The sequence below is a fragment of the Styela clava genome, chromosome 6, assembly GCF_964204865.1.
Source record: "Styela clava chromosome 6, kaStyClav1.hap1.2, whole genome shotgun sequence".
Classification (NCBI taxonomy): Eukaryota; Metazoa; Chordata; class Ascidiacea; order Stolidobranchia; family Styelidae; genus Styela; species Styela clava.
The window spans coordinates 21043382-21061859 of record NC_135255.1 but is presented as its reverse complement, the minus strand read 5'-3'; the positions used below and the strand labels follow the sequence as shown (position 1 = coordinate 21061859).

At 37.3% G+C, this 18478-nt stretch overlaps 1 protein-coding gene across 1 annotated transcript; it reads left to right on the top strand.

The window, feature by feature from the left end:
- Positions 1 to 8527: 8527 nt before the first annotated feature.
- LOC120326281 (uncharacterized) lies at positions 8528 to 10369 on the top strand. Its single transcript, XM_078113956.1, has 2 exons — positions 8528 to 8804; positions 9189 to 10369. The coding sequence occupies exons 1-2, from the start codon at positions 8654 to 8656 to the stop codon at positions 9746 to 9748; spliced, it is 711 nt and encodes a 236-aa protein (XP_077970082.1). The 5' UTR covers positions 8528 to 8653; the 3' UTR covers positions 9749 to 10369.
- Positions 10370 to 18478: the final 8109 nt, after the last annotated feature.

Sequence of the window (18478 nt, the reverse complement as noted above, 5' to 3'; positions counted from 1 at the left end):
GCCAGTTGGGAAACGCACGTGATGTCAGTTGTCTCGTCAGACTGAATCGAAAGGAACTGGCAATTCTCAATTTCCAGAGCCAAATGTTGTAAATAAATTTTATACATTGAGTCGAGCAAATCATTTTGGATATCCTTAGATGTTCCTTTCGAAACAGTTGCGGCATCAAGATGATCTCTCAATACTGTATCTAGGGATGCGGTGTATTCCACCATATCCAAAAATACCCCTCTATTAGAAGAGCCCGTTCATTGTCCCCACGGAGGGACAGCTCGTGACAACCAATGAACTTCAAAACATCTATCAATCGACCAAGAACATGGCGGTTTTTCTCGACGTTTTGGTTGTGCCGACGAATAGAAACCGCGCGTCCTTCATCCAACTGTGCTGCAATATTAACATTTCCGAATGTTCGGTATTTTACTGCATTGTCCAGATGCTCCATAGAAGATTGATGATCCCTGGCACGCTCGGAAAGATGTTTAGGATCTCTAAAACCAAATTTACACCAACGTGAGTCACGGGCGGTAGCAAAAAGTAGGCAATAAAAACAATAACAAAAAAGTGCATTTTTGTCCTCGCTGTAACACAACCATTCGTGTTTTTTATACCAAGTTTCTGCGCAGAATGTACGCCGACGCTTTCCTCCGTCATGGGATTGTTCCAGTGAACAATTTTTTGGTTGATAAGGCCCAAGACGTTGTACCTCTAATTTTTGTTCCAGCGGCAGCTGCAAAAACGGAGTGCGAAGTAGTGCATCAGCCTTATTCATTATGAGGTCTAAGGCTAAGAAATGCGAAGCCGGAAAGAAGTGAGGAGCTCAAAAGGAATGTGGAAAATCGAAAGCAAATGGACTAAAGGTCTCTAACTGATTCAAATAGCGAAACAAGCGACAAAAACGAAGGCGAGGAAACTATCAACTCTTCAAGCAACCAACGAACGAGAAGGAATGCGTGAATATGTCAACACGTTGTTGTAAGAAACGTCGTCATAATTTCGGGGCTAGCCCCGATGATTTAGTAAAAGAAACAGAAAACAAACGAGACAAACGCGGCGAGTGGAAGATAAAAGAGAGAATACGATATACAATGAGCAACCGGGGCAAAATCGGCGTCGCCCCGTCGACGTTCGGCGAAGGCTTTGCGAGCGAAAAATGAACCATGTCAGGAGAATATGGCTAGTGTAGACAGTCTGTGCAACCGATATTGAGGTATTTTTCGAATATTTTTTATTATACCGAAAAAACAACTGGGGCATTGCCCCGGTTGGCCCTATTGACGCGCCGCCACTGCTAAAATCAGTCGTTTTGTACTTTATTTATTGGTTTCACGTTTTTTCGCAAGTCCTGTCGTCAGAATATCAAATCTGCAACATGCGAACTTCTGCCATATTACTGTGTTATGGGATTATTGAAAACATATCGAAGGTCAAAGCGAACACTGCCGCATTTAGACGTATCTGCATAGTTGATGGTGAGTATCCATGTTTGTAAATCCCGTGGATACCCTGGATTAGAAAATCAAATTTCAGATCCTGTATAACAGGGGTCACCAACCTTTTCGAAGCCGAGAGCTACTTCTTGGGTACAGATTAAGCTGCGGGCTACCAGTTCAATGTACACTTCTAAAAAACTCAGTTGCTCGATTAAGCTTCAATTATTGATATAAATACTGGTATTTAGTGAAGTATAAACACTAATAAACTTTAGGATTCTTCAGGAAATCAAACGCATATCACAACGTTGCAAATAAATTTCTATCAATAACACTTGTATTTCAAAACTGAGTGTTTTTAAATTGATTTTCAACAATCTGCACAAGTCTAAGATAAATTGGACTTAACAGTTGTACTATCAAATGTTGCAGAGTATTATACTCCGACGTGTAACATGACACTGTAACTCTGAGCGAGTCTCGCAGATTTTCATCAGTGAGGCGTGTTCCATGTTTGTTCCTGGCGGAGTGAGTCGTGGCGCTATGGCCCATCGTGTTAAACGTTTGGTTCGCAGGTTAGAATCCCATGCGGGGATAGTTATGTACGAAAGGATTGCTGGACTCCTCGCCGTCGTAGGGTGGTTCACGTAAAGTAACCGCTGGTCGGTTGAGGCTTCCTTCGCCATCAAGTTCATGCTTCCGGAAACAAATAACTAACTAATCCCATACCCGACATCGAATGGTGACCGGCGAGAAGCCGTGGTTTGACATATGGTTAAGCCGTCCTATCGGCTCCCCCGGGATAAATATGTAAATCTCCTCCTATCCTGAGTTTATGTGAAAAATGTTGATTCGAAAGGATAGGTTGAAACAAACGATGGTCTCGTAAAATAATCCCCTGGATAACCTGGATTAGAAAATCAAATTTCAGATCCTGTATAATATAGTAATCCGATAAATACCGCTACTTATGCTCGATTGTTTAGTTTGCAAACTGTACCAGAATTTGGACATGTTTTACTCAAATTGTTTATTTTCATTTCATGAATGTATTTTTTTTTATTCCGATGCTTTAAATGTCTATACCACTGATAATTACTTTCAAAACAAAATTAATAATTGTTTTCAAATAGATATCAGTTGTTGGGATGGTGCATGGGTAAAGTCATGGACGAATGTTTGATACCAACATTGCCTGCCATTACATGAATAACAACCCATTATTTTACTTTATTATCAAATTTGAAGTGTTTAAATATTCAAAAAGCCACCTGCATGCAATTCATGGTTAATGTATTCATTATCACTTCGATTTTAGGAATAACATGGAACTTCATCATATTTTCAAAACAGTTGGGAACACAACTCCAGGAAAAGCACAATGTAAGACAATTTGCAATACTTGTATTCCATAAAAACCACATGTTTCTGTGTCAGCAACTCAACATTGATTTTATTTTACTAAAAAATGAAGGCAGCGAATATATGAGTGTTATAATCAGTGAATTGCTGGCAGATGATAGAACAGCACAAATAAAAAAAGGCACAAGAATATACTATATAGCATAGTTTTATGATATAATTGAGGATTGTTCAATTAGATATATTGTACAGAAATTGTGCAGTATATTCCAACTTCCAAAGATTTTTTGTCATTACTTTTTATGGGTAAATCTTTTACACATAAATTTAAGGTGCGTTTACACTGGATGCGTTGCGACGTGCGCTCGAAATCGCTCTCCATTGTTTCTAGTGACGCCATTCACAATGTAAGCGCGGCACCTAACGACGACGCGCCGCTGCTGATTCTCTCGGTGAGCGTGTTTCGGCGCGACTGACCTTCGAATTCCACGTGCTTTTTTGCGGCGGTGTCGGCTGCTTCCCGTAGAAAGTGGTTTTACCTTCCGCTAAGGTCTGAAGGTACTGCATTTTATAACTGTAATATCAAATTAGGTACCGTTATCTAGGCCAGAATAAAATTGATTGCAAGTACAGTACTAGTGAAAGATTGAAGTCTTTACTATTTGCTATATGAGTTCTAACAACAATTGTATTTTGAATTCATTACAAACTTTGTTTCGCAGTCATGTCTTTTGAAGAGCTACTTAAATATGAGGTGCAATGTAGACCATGTCTGTATGACATGAGTCGTCATGATTATCGAGATGTAAATATTAAAACAACCAATCGGGAGGAGATTCGAGCGTTGCTCCATGTTACTGGTAAGTTACTTTTATTACGGGATTACTAGATTTATCTTGATGGCAAAATCACGTTGCCTAAAATATTTGAAAGTACAAAAGCTTGTTTTGCTTAACTAACACCACAATCTGACAATGCTATTTAGGATAGCAGGCAAGAGAGAAATGGAAAGCTTTGAGGGACAGATTTGTGAAGATTAAAAATAAGAATGAAAGCAGCATGAGATCTGGAGCACCCGGAGGCTTTTCCACCAATAAATGGAGTCTATTCGAACAAATGAGTTTTTTAGATTCCCTCGTGCAGCATCGATAGTAAGTTATTTTGCATAAAGTCGGCACAAGAGTAATTATTAAGCTGTGATATGTTACTATGATGAAAAGTATGTGCCTATTTCAATGATATATCTATCACATGTTTTGAAATGATCTGTTCAGTTTAGTATAAGTTAAATTCTTTATTAGTTTGAAGTTATTTCAGGCCCTATTCTATTTCATAACGTCCTCAAATTTAGATCTCGTCACTTTATCAGCTGTGGTAGAAGGGGAAGAAGTGTCTGGGTCATCTTCTGTCGCACCGACACCAAAAAAAGAAAGGAAAAAGTGAACATGCGGATTTTGAAAACTCTTGAGGAGAAGGATGGTAATTTTTTTAACAATTTAAACATCGTTTTTGTTTCATGTTTTTTATACGGTCACACATGTATGGTGTGATCAAAATTAATTTAGTATGTTGTAGAATTAAAGGAGCGTATGCATAGCATGCTCATATAGACAAGAGAGCTACGCACAAATATATGGACACGTTAGACCAGAGCGAATCAGTCCTTACCGGTACCTTTGACGCTACCGGTACCCTCAAAAAACTTCTGAATTTCCAGTAGCAAGAATTTTGCAGAATCAAAACGTACAGCCAGTCATGACACTGACTAAAATCCGTGTTCCCATGGATAAAAAATAATACAGCAAAATTTTAGACGAAATATCAAATTTCATAGAATTCACGCAAAATTTTGAAATAAATAAAAGTAATAGCCTTCTAGCGAAAAAATTAATCTTTAACCACTGAAAATTTCAAAGCAATTGGTCCAGTATTCGAAGAGAAAAGCGACTTTTTAAAAACGTGTCAAAGAACAACAACATAATATTGAAACGATCGTTATGTCCACTAAACGTGTCCAATAAACACGTAATGGTATGGAATATTGATACTTTTTATTTTTTCAATTTATTTATTTTTTCATTTACATTTCAAACATCGTTTTTTTTTCATGTTTTATCTACGGTCACACATGATATGGTGTGATCGAAAAATAATTTAGTATGTTGTAGAATTAAAGGAGCGTATGCATAGCATGCTCATATAGATAAACACGTAATGGTATGGAATATTGATATTATGTATTTTTATTTTTAGATGACCCAGACAAACTCTTCCTTCTTTCACTTCTACCACAGCTGAAAAGACTGTCTCCTGAGCATGCGTCATTAACAAAGATGAAAATCATACAATTACTCCAGGAGGCTGAATTTGAGAAATGATTCAAGTTCAACTTCCCACTTGAAAATTAGAAAATAAATTCAAACTTTTTTTTATCTTAATTACTGTACATTACTAAATTGAATTGACTCCATACAAACTTGAGCAACCTTCTCTAAACAAGAACTCAATTTTCAATAAAATTTAATGTTTTTCATTGTTAGTTTACCTCAACAATTTTATTATTTATTCAGGCAGTATGCTTTTTCATTCTGGCTATTTCTTATTACACCACTGTGGAGTATTTGCATGATTTTCAACTTTCTGCTCCGCTCATTTTCTTTCATTAAGCACAAATTCTTTTTTCAATTAAGTTGAAATATTCTTTGATGAAATATTTGGATTATTTTCTAAATTGATTACAGCTTAAAATATTTTAGTGTTGCGGGTCAAATGTAAAATCTCTCATTCAGTAATATGTTTTTTCCATGGCAACCATAAAAGTAACTTTTCATGTCCTTCTGACTCTTTGAAATTGCCAGGGGCAAGCTCCATCAACCATGAAATAATTTTTAAGGCTGTCACGAACAGCCGCCGCCGCTACACTATTTCTGCGACCTTGCCTTTGCAGGGGCAAAAAACTATTATCCTCATGTACTTGCCAACTTCCTCTTGTTATGTTTCCCTCCGGGTCTTCCCTATCCACTTCACCTGCGTCTATCAGTGTATGGCTAATTACATAATTATGCAAACAACATGCTGCCTTCACAACCAACTCTGCCTTTTGTGGCGACACACCCATGGGCCTCCTAAAAACTCTCCACTTCGCACTCATTATACCGAATGCATTTTCTACTACTCGCCTTGCCCTGGATAGCCTGTAGTTGAAAACTTTTTCATCAATTGGCAAATTTCGCCCTGGGAATGGTCTCATCAGGTGATTTTGGAATGGGAAAGCTTCATCCCCCACTATCACATAGGGACCTTTTTTTGAGCTGTTAGTAAGTGTTGTTTCATCCGGCAAATTCAGGGCCCCTTCATTTAGGAGCTGACCGAGAGCAGAGTGGGAGAAAACACTTCCATCACTCTGCTTTCCGTAAGCTCCCACATCTACAAAAACAAAATTGTAATTGGCGCCAACAAGGGACATTAGCACAATGCTGAAGGTGTGCTTGTAACTATAATAAAAGGACCCTAAATTCATCGGTGCTTGAATTTGTATATGTTTCCCATCTATGCTCCCTATGCAATGTGGGAAATTCCACTTTTTCTCATACTCTTCAGCGATTTGCTTCCATTTTGTAACTGTTGGTGGATTTAAATATTCTTTTTTGAGTGATTTCCAAATTGCCCCACAAGTTTCTGTGACTATTCCTGAAACTGTTGATTTCGATGTCCCATATGAATCTGCTATTGTGGTATAAGAATCCCCTGTTGCTAAAAATCTGAAATATGATATATGTGCAGTTTTATTTGATGTTGTGTTTTTTTTTAATAGTACTATGTGGATGTGTTATAATTTGAATATTTTCTTCCACATACATTTTGTTACATGATTTGAATATACAGTTTCAAATGGTACATTGCTTACCTCAATGTTATTCCAAGCCTCTTTTCAGGAGATATAGGTTCTCGGAAATTAGTCGTGGTTTTAGTGATGTAAGGAGCCACTAGACTCCTCAGGTCATCAAACATATCAGGGTCCAGGCGGTATTGGTTTCGAAATGCAACCGTTCTCTCAAGTCGCATTTCTTGGACAAGTCTATGGTATTCACCTGCGTAGAAAGTATTATCAAATGAAAGATAAATTTTTATTCAACTTCAAGCTCTACCGTCTGTTCAATACACAGGTAGATGAAGAAAACAGGATAAGATAGCCTATGATTACTTAATTTTATATTAGTATTTTGAGGCAAGACCACGCAGTTTCACAGGGCAATGATTTGAACTTACCAAGCTCTTTCCTCCTTTTTAAAATAGGATGAACCCAATGTTCTCTTTGCTTTCGCTCTGTAATATTTGCCAAATAAAGGGCGATTGCCAATCTTTTCTTTTTTGAAAGTGGCATATTTGTAAATTTTGTAGCGGAGTAGGAAGCAGACGAAGTTTCTAGCTGAATTTCCCGCGTCAATGTTCCTAAGCAACCGCCTCTGGCGCCCTTGAGTGGTGGAAAAATGACGCGCGCTATGTAAACACCTGCCCCGCACGACCAAAAGCCGCGCCGCGACGCGTCCAGTGTAAACGCACCTTTAGGGTTGGAAGAGATCCTGGTCGAATCTGATGCTGCAAAACCAAATGAACAAGTGGCAGAATTATAATGAAATTAAGATACATTTGATTGTCATTGATTACAATTGACAAAGAAGTGGCTTGGAATTCGATTATTCTTTGAGGTAGCGAAAAAGGAAGGCAAGAAAAGTTACAGAAAAACAAGAAAACATAAATGGCTCACATTTTGCAAATCCCTGTGCTATGGAAGTGTTTCTCACATATGAGAATATTATCTCAATGCAGGTGTTTATTTCACGTCAAACAGGACACTATCGATCGCACAACATTGGCGTGAAATTGGCTGTTCCCTGAAACCGTAGCTAACTCATTACATTGATGGGAGCTTGATCACCAATGAGGATACCTGCTGAACAAAACAAAAAATTTCGAAGTTGGTCCAAGTCTAAGGCCGGCCGCACACAGCGACAATATTTTTATTGCGACGCAATATATTTTTCAGAACTCCCTTTGTTTATTGAAAACCCGCACACACGTGAGACTTTATTGTTTCGTGAATTTAGGCAATATTTTGAGTGAATTTATTGCTGTTCTATTATTTTCGAGCAACAGATCATGTTCTATTTTTATTGCTTGCGCGCGATAATTGCCTTGCGGGGAAACTCGCCATAGCTGCGTTTTCAGCTGTTTGCGTTATCTTGTTGACGGTTGTGAAGAGTAGGTTTAGAATAAACAGTTATTTAGTTTTGTGACATTGCTTTGTGGTTCGCATGGTGAAGTTAGACCGGTAATAGCAATCAGGGCAGTTGGACATAGTGGAAAATACGGTACCGGTACATAAACTGAGGCTAGATGGTTTCTATCCCGGGAACCAGTACCGTATTTCATTTTAATTTTCGCTTCCTCGGTATAAATATGTAAATCATATTCTAATTGTTGGGTGACAAGATGATGAAAACATACCGGTAGCTACCGGTGCATGTTTATCAGTATACGGTATTTTGGGGAACAACTGATTCTGAAAGTCCAAACAATGTTTCAGTGTTTTGGTACCGGTGTCGCACATACTGACATACCGGTACCGTACTGAAATTCAAATACAGCCGGATTATGACACATAAAAAGTTACACACAGTGTTTGGTTGTTGTGACATTATTAGTTTATTAATAAGCCAAAAATTCGCCCCTAAAAATTTTTCTTATTAGCTTCTATACGTACAGTTCAGTATATATAATTTAGAATGTATAAGTTTCTGGTATACGAATTGAATTGATGGTTATAATTTTCAGTGAATCATATCTGTTATCTTAAAATGAAACGGTCACATGATGCAAATAAAAACATCCTTCTGTTGCAAGCTATTGAGCAACACTCTGAGCTTTACGATGTGTGTAACCCGGCATACAGTGACAGAAATGTGCAGATGTTAATTTGGAAAACAGTAGCAGAAGTGAATGAAACCGGTTAGTATTGCACATAGTATACAAGACATCAGTAAAATATATTCTCTGTACAAAGATGTGGCATATCCTACCAGGCTTTCCTAAGTTTTCACGTCCATTTGACTAGCTGTCAGTTCTCAACCCATTTGTTGACAAACTATCTACGCACCTGTTTGTTTTTCTCCTAAAAATGTATGTAAATAGTTCTTTTCCACTTAGTCAAATTTCTTCAAACGTCGACGTTTTCTCGGTCTGTGTCCAACTGCAAATCCATATCAAATACCCCTTAGCATACAACTCTATCAATACCATACCACCTTGAGTTGAGGATAAAATTTATTTTATTTTTCTTGTCATTGGCTTATCAAAAGTTTTCAATTTATTATTAGATGATAATTATTTCAGTGGATAACTGCAAGGAGACATGGAAGAAGCTCAGGACAGCTCTGAGGAAAAATCTGCGTGACCAACCACCGTCAGGATCAGGCACGACAGCAAAGAAATCCTATTACTTGCATGAATATATTGGATTTGTTATGCCTCATTTAAAATCGAGGGCACAGAGAGAGAATTTAGATTTAGAAGTTATTGAATGTCCTGATTATGAAACCGCAGAGAATGAATCGTCAGACCAAAGCTTTGAAGGAAGTTCATTGAGTGCAAGTGATATTGTACAAGAGGGTGATGCTAGAGAGAAAAGAAGGCTGGTCAAAAGGGTTCAGCTTGAGAGCAAAGCATCAAATATTGATAAAGCAATAATAAGTTACCTAAAAGCAAGAGAGGAGAGAGGATTGGAAAGGAATGACCCCGATTTTAATTTTCTGATGTCTATTTTGCCAGATATGAAGAGCTTTGATAAAAAGAGAAAGTTGAAATTTAAAAAGAGGATCTTAGAGTTAATTACAGAAAATGTGGAAGATAGCGACAATGATTGTATAACTATACTGCAGGTTGACTGTGATTAGATCATGCCAAATTAACATTGCTGGATTACAAACTATTTTTATTTCAATCTGGCTTTTGGTAAAAACTATCAATATAAATAAACATCAAAATGAGAGATACTGTTTTCATTTATTTTGTCGAAGTAAATGCATATAGGTAGTGGTTTCTGACGCTTTTGTAAAATTGAACAAATTAAACCAAGTTTGTTTGGACGGATGCAAGCTCATGTTCTGCCAGTTGTAAAAACCATTCAAAGCAGTCTTTACCCCAGCCTCCTAAATATAAAATCAGTCCAACGTATATACACTTGTTCTGTTCAGCGTGACCCCATAGAAGATATTTTCCTGCAAATGTATTGGGAATTGGTAAATTATTTGAGTTTGGTCATCTCAGAGTATAATGTTGGTATGCATTAACACATTGATATCAGCCAGCCTCAGTATTATAGCGTTCGACTGCAAAGAAGCATTTTGATCAGTTTGTTGGTGTCAGAAGTGTACCTATGGTAGTTCTAGCTTAGTTTTGGTCTCCCATATGCCCCAAAGCAGATTGTGTCTGCCACGGAACACTGCCAACTCCCATAAAATATTCACAAATGCTGTCGCGTATTCTTATTGCTTCATTTGCTGGGCGATTTCCATTTTCTGGCATACTACCTAGCAATTGTTGAGAGGGAATATCTGAACTTTTTTTGGAAATGAATTCAACAAACTTTTCCATTGGCTTTCCTTCTAAAATTCTGACAAAGTTGTGCAGTATACATGTTGCACAAACAATTGACACAGCTTTGTTCATGTCTATGCACTTCATAGCAGTATTCAATACTCCCCACTTTGCGGACATCATTCCAAATGCACATTCAATAATGCGCCGCCCACGTGACATGCGATAATTATATATTCTTTTGTCAGAAGTAAGCCCTCGTTGTGGATAAGGTTTCATTATCCTTCTGGATAACTGAAATGCCTAATCCGCAATGAAAAGTAGGGAAAAGTTTGTTCAGTTTCAGATGATGGCAATGGAGAATCAGATGGGAGTGAGAGTTGGCCAGTATACAATGCTTTTCCCAAACTGGATTGTTTGAATACTCCTCACATCACTGTTTCTTCCATAATCACCAACATCGATAGTAGTGAAGATCCCTTCGGCATCGGCGCAAGCCATGAGAACCAACGAATGATAACCTTTATAATTAAAAAATGATGATCCACTCCCATGAGGCTTTCTCACTCTTATATGTTTTCCATCTATTGCACCTAATGTATTAGGCACATTCCACAATTTGTGAAAATTATTGGCAATTTCAAGCCAGTCATTCTGTTTTGGTGTGGGCATGTATTCGCTTTTGAGACTTTTGAAAATAGCCTCGCATATTTCCTCAACAATCTTTCCAATGGTCGTCTCTCCCATTCTGAAATCGAAGGTCATTTGCCTAAAACTCAATCCAGTGGCAAGGTACCTGAAATAAAAATGAGAAATTTATTTTATATGTACAAGCTTGGATGCAATCCAGTCAAAAAGTGGGTAAAATACTTTTCATTAGAAAATGCCTGCCAGCTTATTCCTTGCCAAAATGTATCAGCAATAATATAGGAAACAAAAAATGATTTTCAACATGGATAGAATAGGATTTACATATTTATCCGATAATACGGCTTAATCATATGGCGAACCACGATTTCTCGTCTGGTTACCAGCCTATACCGCCAAACCCATGAGATCATAATCTATGAAAATAGGTTTAGAAGCTTATAAGACTAGACCGCATCAAACAACAATGTCTAGACAACCACTTTAAAGTGACAACCAATCTTTCTTCAACTCTGATATATTTCCTGGAGTTTGTGTCTCGTCGTTTTTTCACGAATGGAGTTATTTTTGAAACCAGTATGTTGAAGCAGTCTATAGACATTCTTGAATACTGCGTTCTGCGGAACCGCAGACGATCATTGCTCAATTCATGGAATAGTCATAGTCAATTTTATTTTTTTCAACCAGCAAAAAAATAACATACAAAATCAAAAGATAAACAAAATTTAACACATATTTTTACTGGGGAAAGGAAGCCGCGGGGAACCAAATTTGGTTATCGAGCAGCGACACCCAAGATTCGTCATCTAATTTAATTTGGAAACTCGGAAGTTATGTTTTAAGAATAAAATGTACCGGTACAGGTTTGAAAATCCCATCCTACCGGATAACTCGTAGGGTATTCCCTGATTAATCGGGTAGATAAAGGTCTGAAATGCTGATACGTGTTGTATACATTGGCTAGAGATAGCCTGATTGCGAACACTCAGTAATAAGTAGTTTTTTATATAACCATAGTTTAAATAGGCGCAAACATGCAAATGGCAATGAATTATAAATAGGCCATATTTCAGGATGAAAAGGACGCGGGAAATCAGTGGTGGTTATCGAGCAGCGGCACCTATAAAATAACTCTGGACACTATATTATAAAGAAGAAAAAGTCGAATCAAGTGTAAGTAAATTGGAAAATAAAATGCATACAATATCTCGATAATCTACTATAATCAACAGTCGCTCACTTCAACAAAACACGACTCTGAACACCACTAACTTGGTAACCATGGAGATGGCATTAATGGACTGGGTCACAACAATACTATTGTGATGCGCATTGTCTAACAGTCGGCAATAAACGTCAGATTCTGAAGGCGTAACAGTGGCATTCAATTAGACGCGGTGGATATTGAAAGCAAAGAAAACAGGTAATAAAATCTTGTAGCATTAAATAGGAAGACGGAATATCTGTGACGCTAAAATTAAATTAAACGAGATACGGTAACGTGGTAGGTACCGGTAACGGTACTCAGTGCTGCAGTGATATACTGTATATCAATGCAGACGTGGTCCAATAAAAGAATGATTTGCACTGGACGACAGTTTGAACATATAAGGACAGCGTAATGAGAAAATTAGTAATGCAATAATTACGTCAATTATCACAGCTAAGCCATATTTACAGTACTTGGTCATTAGGAATAGTTCAATAACATTATTTACTCTGTTTTAGGTGAGGGTATGAAAACAGTAATACAACAACCTAAGAGACAGATTGTTTCAAACAATTGGAAGTAAGTCGACAAAAAAATCATGTTAATAGGACATGTTTTGTTTGCTTTTTAACATATGAATAACATGTGTCATTGCTCAGGGCATTGATTCAATTACAGAAATCAGATATGAACTCATTCACTACATTAAAGTAAATACAGTAATGAACGTTTGTCATATAAAGATACAAGAGTTATAAATTGAGAAAGATAGTTGCTGTAAAGTAATGAAGACATAATATATTAACTATTGCAAGTATACAGTAATTACTAGGTCATTGCAGTGATTCAATAACCTTTCACATTATATTTTTTTTCAGGTGGTGTCATAAAAGCAGCCACAATAAAGATCTTGGTCGGGTTGTTACAAGCATTCGAAGTAAGTCGACACGAAATTCTTTTTCATATTTGATTTGAAAAGTTGGTATGACATGCTTCGTAAATCAGCACGGAGAGCATTCCACATAATAACACCCTTATATTTGAGTGAATTTTGAGTTTTAGTGTAAGTCTGGCGAGGTACATGGAGTGATGATGTAGATGCTGATCTAGTGTTATAATTGTGAACATTGCTTTGCTTGACAAAATAGTTATTAAATGCCTGTGGCAGGCAACAATTGTGGAATTGGTGCATCAACTTACAAATTTCTAGATGATAAATATCGGTATACTTCAGAATCAGGACACCAGTTTCATAATCATGATACATAATATTCATGTTAATATGAGCAGTAGGCCTATAGAGAATTTTAACGGCCCTGTCCTGTAAAACTTTAATAGGATTTAGTTTTGACTTCGAGGCTGATCCCCATGCAACAACTGCATATTGGATATATGTTTGAAAGAGAGAATAATAAACTATCTTCAGTGTATTTCTGTCCGTGTAATGTTGGAGTTTGCTCAAGATGCCTACTGAACGTGAAAGTTTTTTTCGCACTTCATTGATGTGCACATCCCACTGTAGACGATTGTCTATGTTTAACCCCAGATATTTATACGAAGGCACAGACTCGAGCTCGATTCCATTGATTTTGATTTCTAGAGGAGTTTTGTCGCGGTTGTGATTTAGCTTAATGTGGACTACTTTAGACTTTTGTATATTGATGGTGAGCTTGTTACTTAGCATCCAATTATAAATTTTTACCATTTCTAGGTTGACATGATTTTGGAGATTCAGTGAAGATTTGGAACTACAGAGAAGACCGGTGTCATCTGCAAATAATTTGGTCATCAAATCAGAGCAATGAGAGATGTCGTTTATAAAAAGAACGAATAATAGTGGGCCAAGGCAAGACCCTTGGATTACACCAGCTTCGATTGGAAGAACTTGGGAACGGTGAGAGTCAACTTCGACAAATTGGAGTCTGCCCTGCAGATAATCTTTGATGAGAGCATGCGCGCAACCTCGAATTCCGTAGTGATTAAGTTTGCGAAGGAGTATGCTATGACTAACGGTATCAAAGGCTTTTTTTAGGTCTAAAAAGGCACAGCAGACATGCTCTCCCTTCTCGAATTTATCATAGATATATTCTATGAAAGGCTTGTTGAGTGATTTTTTTGAAAACCAAATTGGCATTTATTTATTAGTTTGTTCTCATCATAAAAATCACTTAATCTGCAATACAGAAGTTTCTCAAAGACAATTGCCAGACATGATAAGATGGAGATTGGTCGATAATTAGATGGGTTAGTTTTATCACCTGATTTGTATAATGGTATGACTCTGGCAAGTTTCAGCGCAGATGGAAATATGCCTATTCTTATAGACGTGTTGAAGAAATTTACTATGATGGGTGAGATTATTTCAGCAATCTTCTTAAGGAGAAATGTAGAGATGTTATATGGGCCTGTGGCCTTTCCCGTTTGAAGACTTCGGTCACATTTGTTGGTCGCATATAAATTGACTCCTTAACGGGAGCTTTTAGAAAGCTCGAGAAATGTTCATTTGTTGTGGGAACATCTGCTATTAAATTTTTTCCAATATTTGAGAAGAATTTATTAAGTTCGGATGCAATGGTTAGGCTATCATTAGTTTTGAGTCCATTTTGAAGTTTTAGTTCTGATATTGAGGAGTTGTTCCTCGATTTAATGTTCACAATCTCCTTTATTGTCTGCCATGTTTGTTTTACATCTCCTCTATTGCTTTTCATTTTTGACAAATAATAAGCTTGTTTTGATTTTCTTAGTAGGTGAACTAAGATGTTGTGGTATTTTTTGTAATGTGCGCGTTGGCTTTCACTGCCATGCAAATAATATTTTTTATGCATTTTACTTTTTAATCTAATGGATGTTTGGATACCATTCGTAATCCAGGGTTTGGATAGAATTTTTGTTTTTTTGCGAGAACCCGGTACCATAGGTGCATGTTCATCGAGTAAATGTTCCAATGAGGTCATAAAGATGGTACGTGGTGATAAGAACCGTAAACACTTCGCTTTTTGTTAATCGGATGAGTCCAGATACGGTGATTCCTTTGACTTTCCTTTTTCTTTGAAAGCCAAAATAATAAAATGACATTGATATCTTCTTCGTCATCATCCATACTGACAGTGACACATAGGCCTATATAAATATTACAATCTCCTGTAGCCTACATATATTTGAAAAGAGAAAACAGTTAGAAGTGTATAATGCACAGACACTTGTCTAAATTTCTGGTGCCGCTACCTACAAGTATGTACATGAGTCTGACCAGAAAACACAGTAGGGTAAGGTACCGGTACGGTACAGTGCAATTTCGAAATTATTCTTGGCTTAATGTGGAAATTGCTGACTTTCTAAAGTTCGTATAAGCATATCTCAGATACCGTTACCCAGTAACGCATCAGTTAATTTGAATGAAAACAGCAGATCCCTAAAGTAACCTTGCAACCTTCTCTCCGTTACCGTACGGTATCTATTACTACAGGTACGTACCGACAGACCGGTACGGTTGTAGGCTACATGCACTTACCGGCATTCTGTGCGGTACTGTGAACAGGCGCGCCGTACGCAGAGACTGCATATATCTCGTGGGGGTACCGTACCGGTATCATTACTTCATTTTGGAAACACACTTCATACATATTTCCATATAAGTAGAGTCGCTTGTCAATACCTTGTAAATGCAAGACCTGAATTTTGCCTGACATAACGAAGTGGCGCGGCGCGCGGATAATTATTGAACAAACAAGAACACTCAGTGTGCGCTAGCGAAGAAATATTTTTTCTTGATATTGCGCCAAGAAATATTTTCGTGAGAAATATTGCGTAGAAAATATTTTTTGCAGAAAAATATTGATGTTGTGTGCGGCCGGCCTAACTTAGCTCCAAATACTGTATCTACAACAGAAGTTGGTTAGAAACACCAAATGTTTTTCAGTATAAAGTTAGGTGAATTGTGATATTTTGAAAGAAAATTTCAAATCTTGTATTTTTTCGGTGTCTGAGCTGTGTATTGGAATGTTTTAGAAAAAAAAAATCTTAAGGTCTATCAATTTGTGCAATGCCAGTAATAAAATATTATTCCCTTCCCATGGTCTTGTTCATCGTTCCAGTGGTATTTATATTGTTATTTTCATTGGGAGATTCCAAATCCCATGTTCAAACACTACATGCTCAACACAAAGGGAAGACATACTGTGACATAACCTACTGGTGGCTCCCTCCAATTAATCTGTGGTCCTTGGTTGGTAACCGCTGTATAAATGTGGAGGCATGCACAAAAAATAGGCATCAAAAGCGATACCTCAATGGACCTTTCCCCGAGCATCGACTTCCTTGTTTATTTCGTGACATTGGCCAATCAGCAAGATGCGAAGAGTGACGTAACAATGCCCCCTTTTCGCATCCGCTCAGACACTTTTCCCACTCAGACAGATTTTCAAGCGTGGTTGTAAACATTACCTTGTTTTCGCGTTTTTGAAATCTTTCGTTAGTTTTCAGTTGTGTTAAAAAATCAGATAATTCAATGATCACGCTGTCTTCCTAGGAGTTTTAATTAAATTGCAGTAATAAAAATTATTGTAGAAATAGCTGTGATAGACTAGCCTGAAATTCTTTACCGGTACTTTTAAAAAACAGTTTGTTGTATGCGATGAATCATAATGATGGTTTGAAACACATACCCCATTTTACAGGCGCCAACTCGCAAAAGCACTCTTAAAATAGCCCTGAAAATTTTGCAATGGTAAAGTACAGGAAGAATTTTTCGAGGGTCAAAGGTCGGGGAAAGGTCCATCACAAAGACAGCACACTAACACAACATAGAGTGCATTCTTTTTTGACATATTCAAAAACAACTCTCGGCAGCAGTCTCTGTAAACAAAAATTAGAGAAAAGGCAATACCTGCTTGCATTGATGTTTTCATTCTTATCAAAATTTGCACTAGCAAAAATCAATATTTTTCGTTTTTTTTACTAAAAACTGTATTTTTTCATTGGAATAAATTATAAAACATTTTATCAGTACAATACACATGCATCGACAGTCAATTATTATATCTTGAAGCGTTTGACCATGTACTTACATTTCGCTATTTTTGGTAGCTATGTATCGTTCATTCAGACCGCAGAAAGAATACAACTACAATTTTTTAAAGCAGCGCGTTGAACAGTTATTATTTTGATTCGCTGAAACTGAATTTCCGCGAACCAACTATATTACTTGTTTGTTAACCAGCTGCGTTAACATTGTAACATACCGTATGGCGTTAATCTAATGTCCTGGTGCAACTGGATACCGAATGAACAAACTAGCCTACGGTATATGATATAAAAATAACGGTAACTAAATTAATTTAGACACAAAAATTCTTATTTTTGAGTCAAATTCCAATAAATTCGAATGATGAGAACAAATTGATCGCATTAGTTGTTTTGCTAATTTGATCAAAATATGTTTCTTGCATAGGTCCGGTAGTACCGGTGCACTGCATCACCATTTAAAGCTTTCGTGGATGATATTTTGAACAGCTGCGATTCGCGTGGTTGTTATCTTCCGGTATATTCTGACATTAAGGCTTTTCTCCACCACTTCCCGCATTCTTGTTTTTTATTATTACGGAGATTTTTCAAGAATTTATAGCTCAAACCGCAACTCTACCAACGTTCCGCTGCAAAAAAAGTTGGGCAGACGACGGTAAGTAGTAAACTCCCACTAGATGTCAGACCGTGGCCAACAGATTCACGTTAAATCATGGTAAATAAACAAAGGCAGCTTGACGTCTTGTTGTTATGCATTGTCTCCGGTATGACCATTGATGACTTAACAATGAATAGAAAACTCATTGTTGTCGCCACAGACGTGCCACGCTTGAGTGACCTTCTGTAAAATCATATTCTGGGGCGCTTAAACAATGCTTATCTTATGGCGGAGTCTCGTGAAATTAAAGCCTGAAATCTCGTAAAATGGTGTATTATACCGGGAAATTCAATGGAAATATTTTTATACGGTCGTATTCATATACACTGTTGAAATAGAAATTATATGATGTATTCGGACAAATTTATATTTGGCCACAAGTGCGACCATGTAGGTGACATCGTATATTAAATCCAAAGTGGGAAATGCGACCCAGAGGGTGGTTTCTGGTCAATTTTTGAGGATTGTGGAAATGTCTGAATGGTGTGCGTTTGAATTTTGTTATATTAGCCGATCTAATTCAGTGTGATCCGTAACGTTGGACACCGA

What these genes read in the sequence shown, in the direction of transcription:
- LOC120326281 (XM_078113956.1), top strand. Translation starts at nt 8,654, where the DNA reads ATGAAACGGTCACATGATGCAAATAAAAACATCCTTCTGTTGCAAGCT. An exon ending in AGCAGAAGTGAATGAAACCG is followed by an intron (nt 8,805 to 9,188) that starts GTTAGTATTGCA and finishes TAATTATTTCAG; the next exon opens with TGGATAACTGCAAGGAGACA.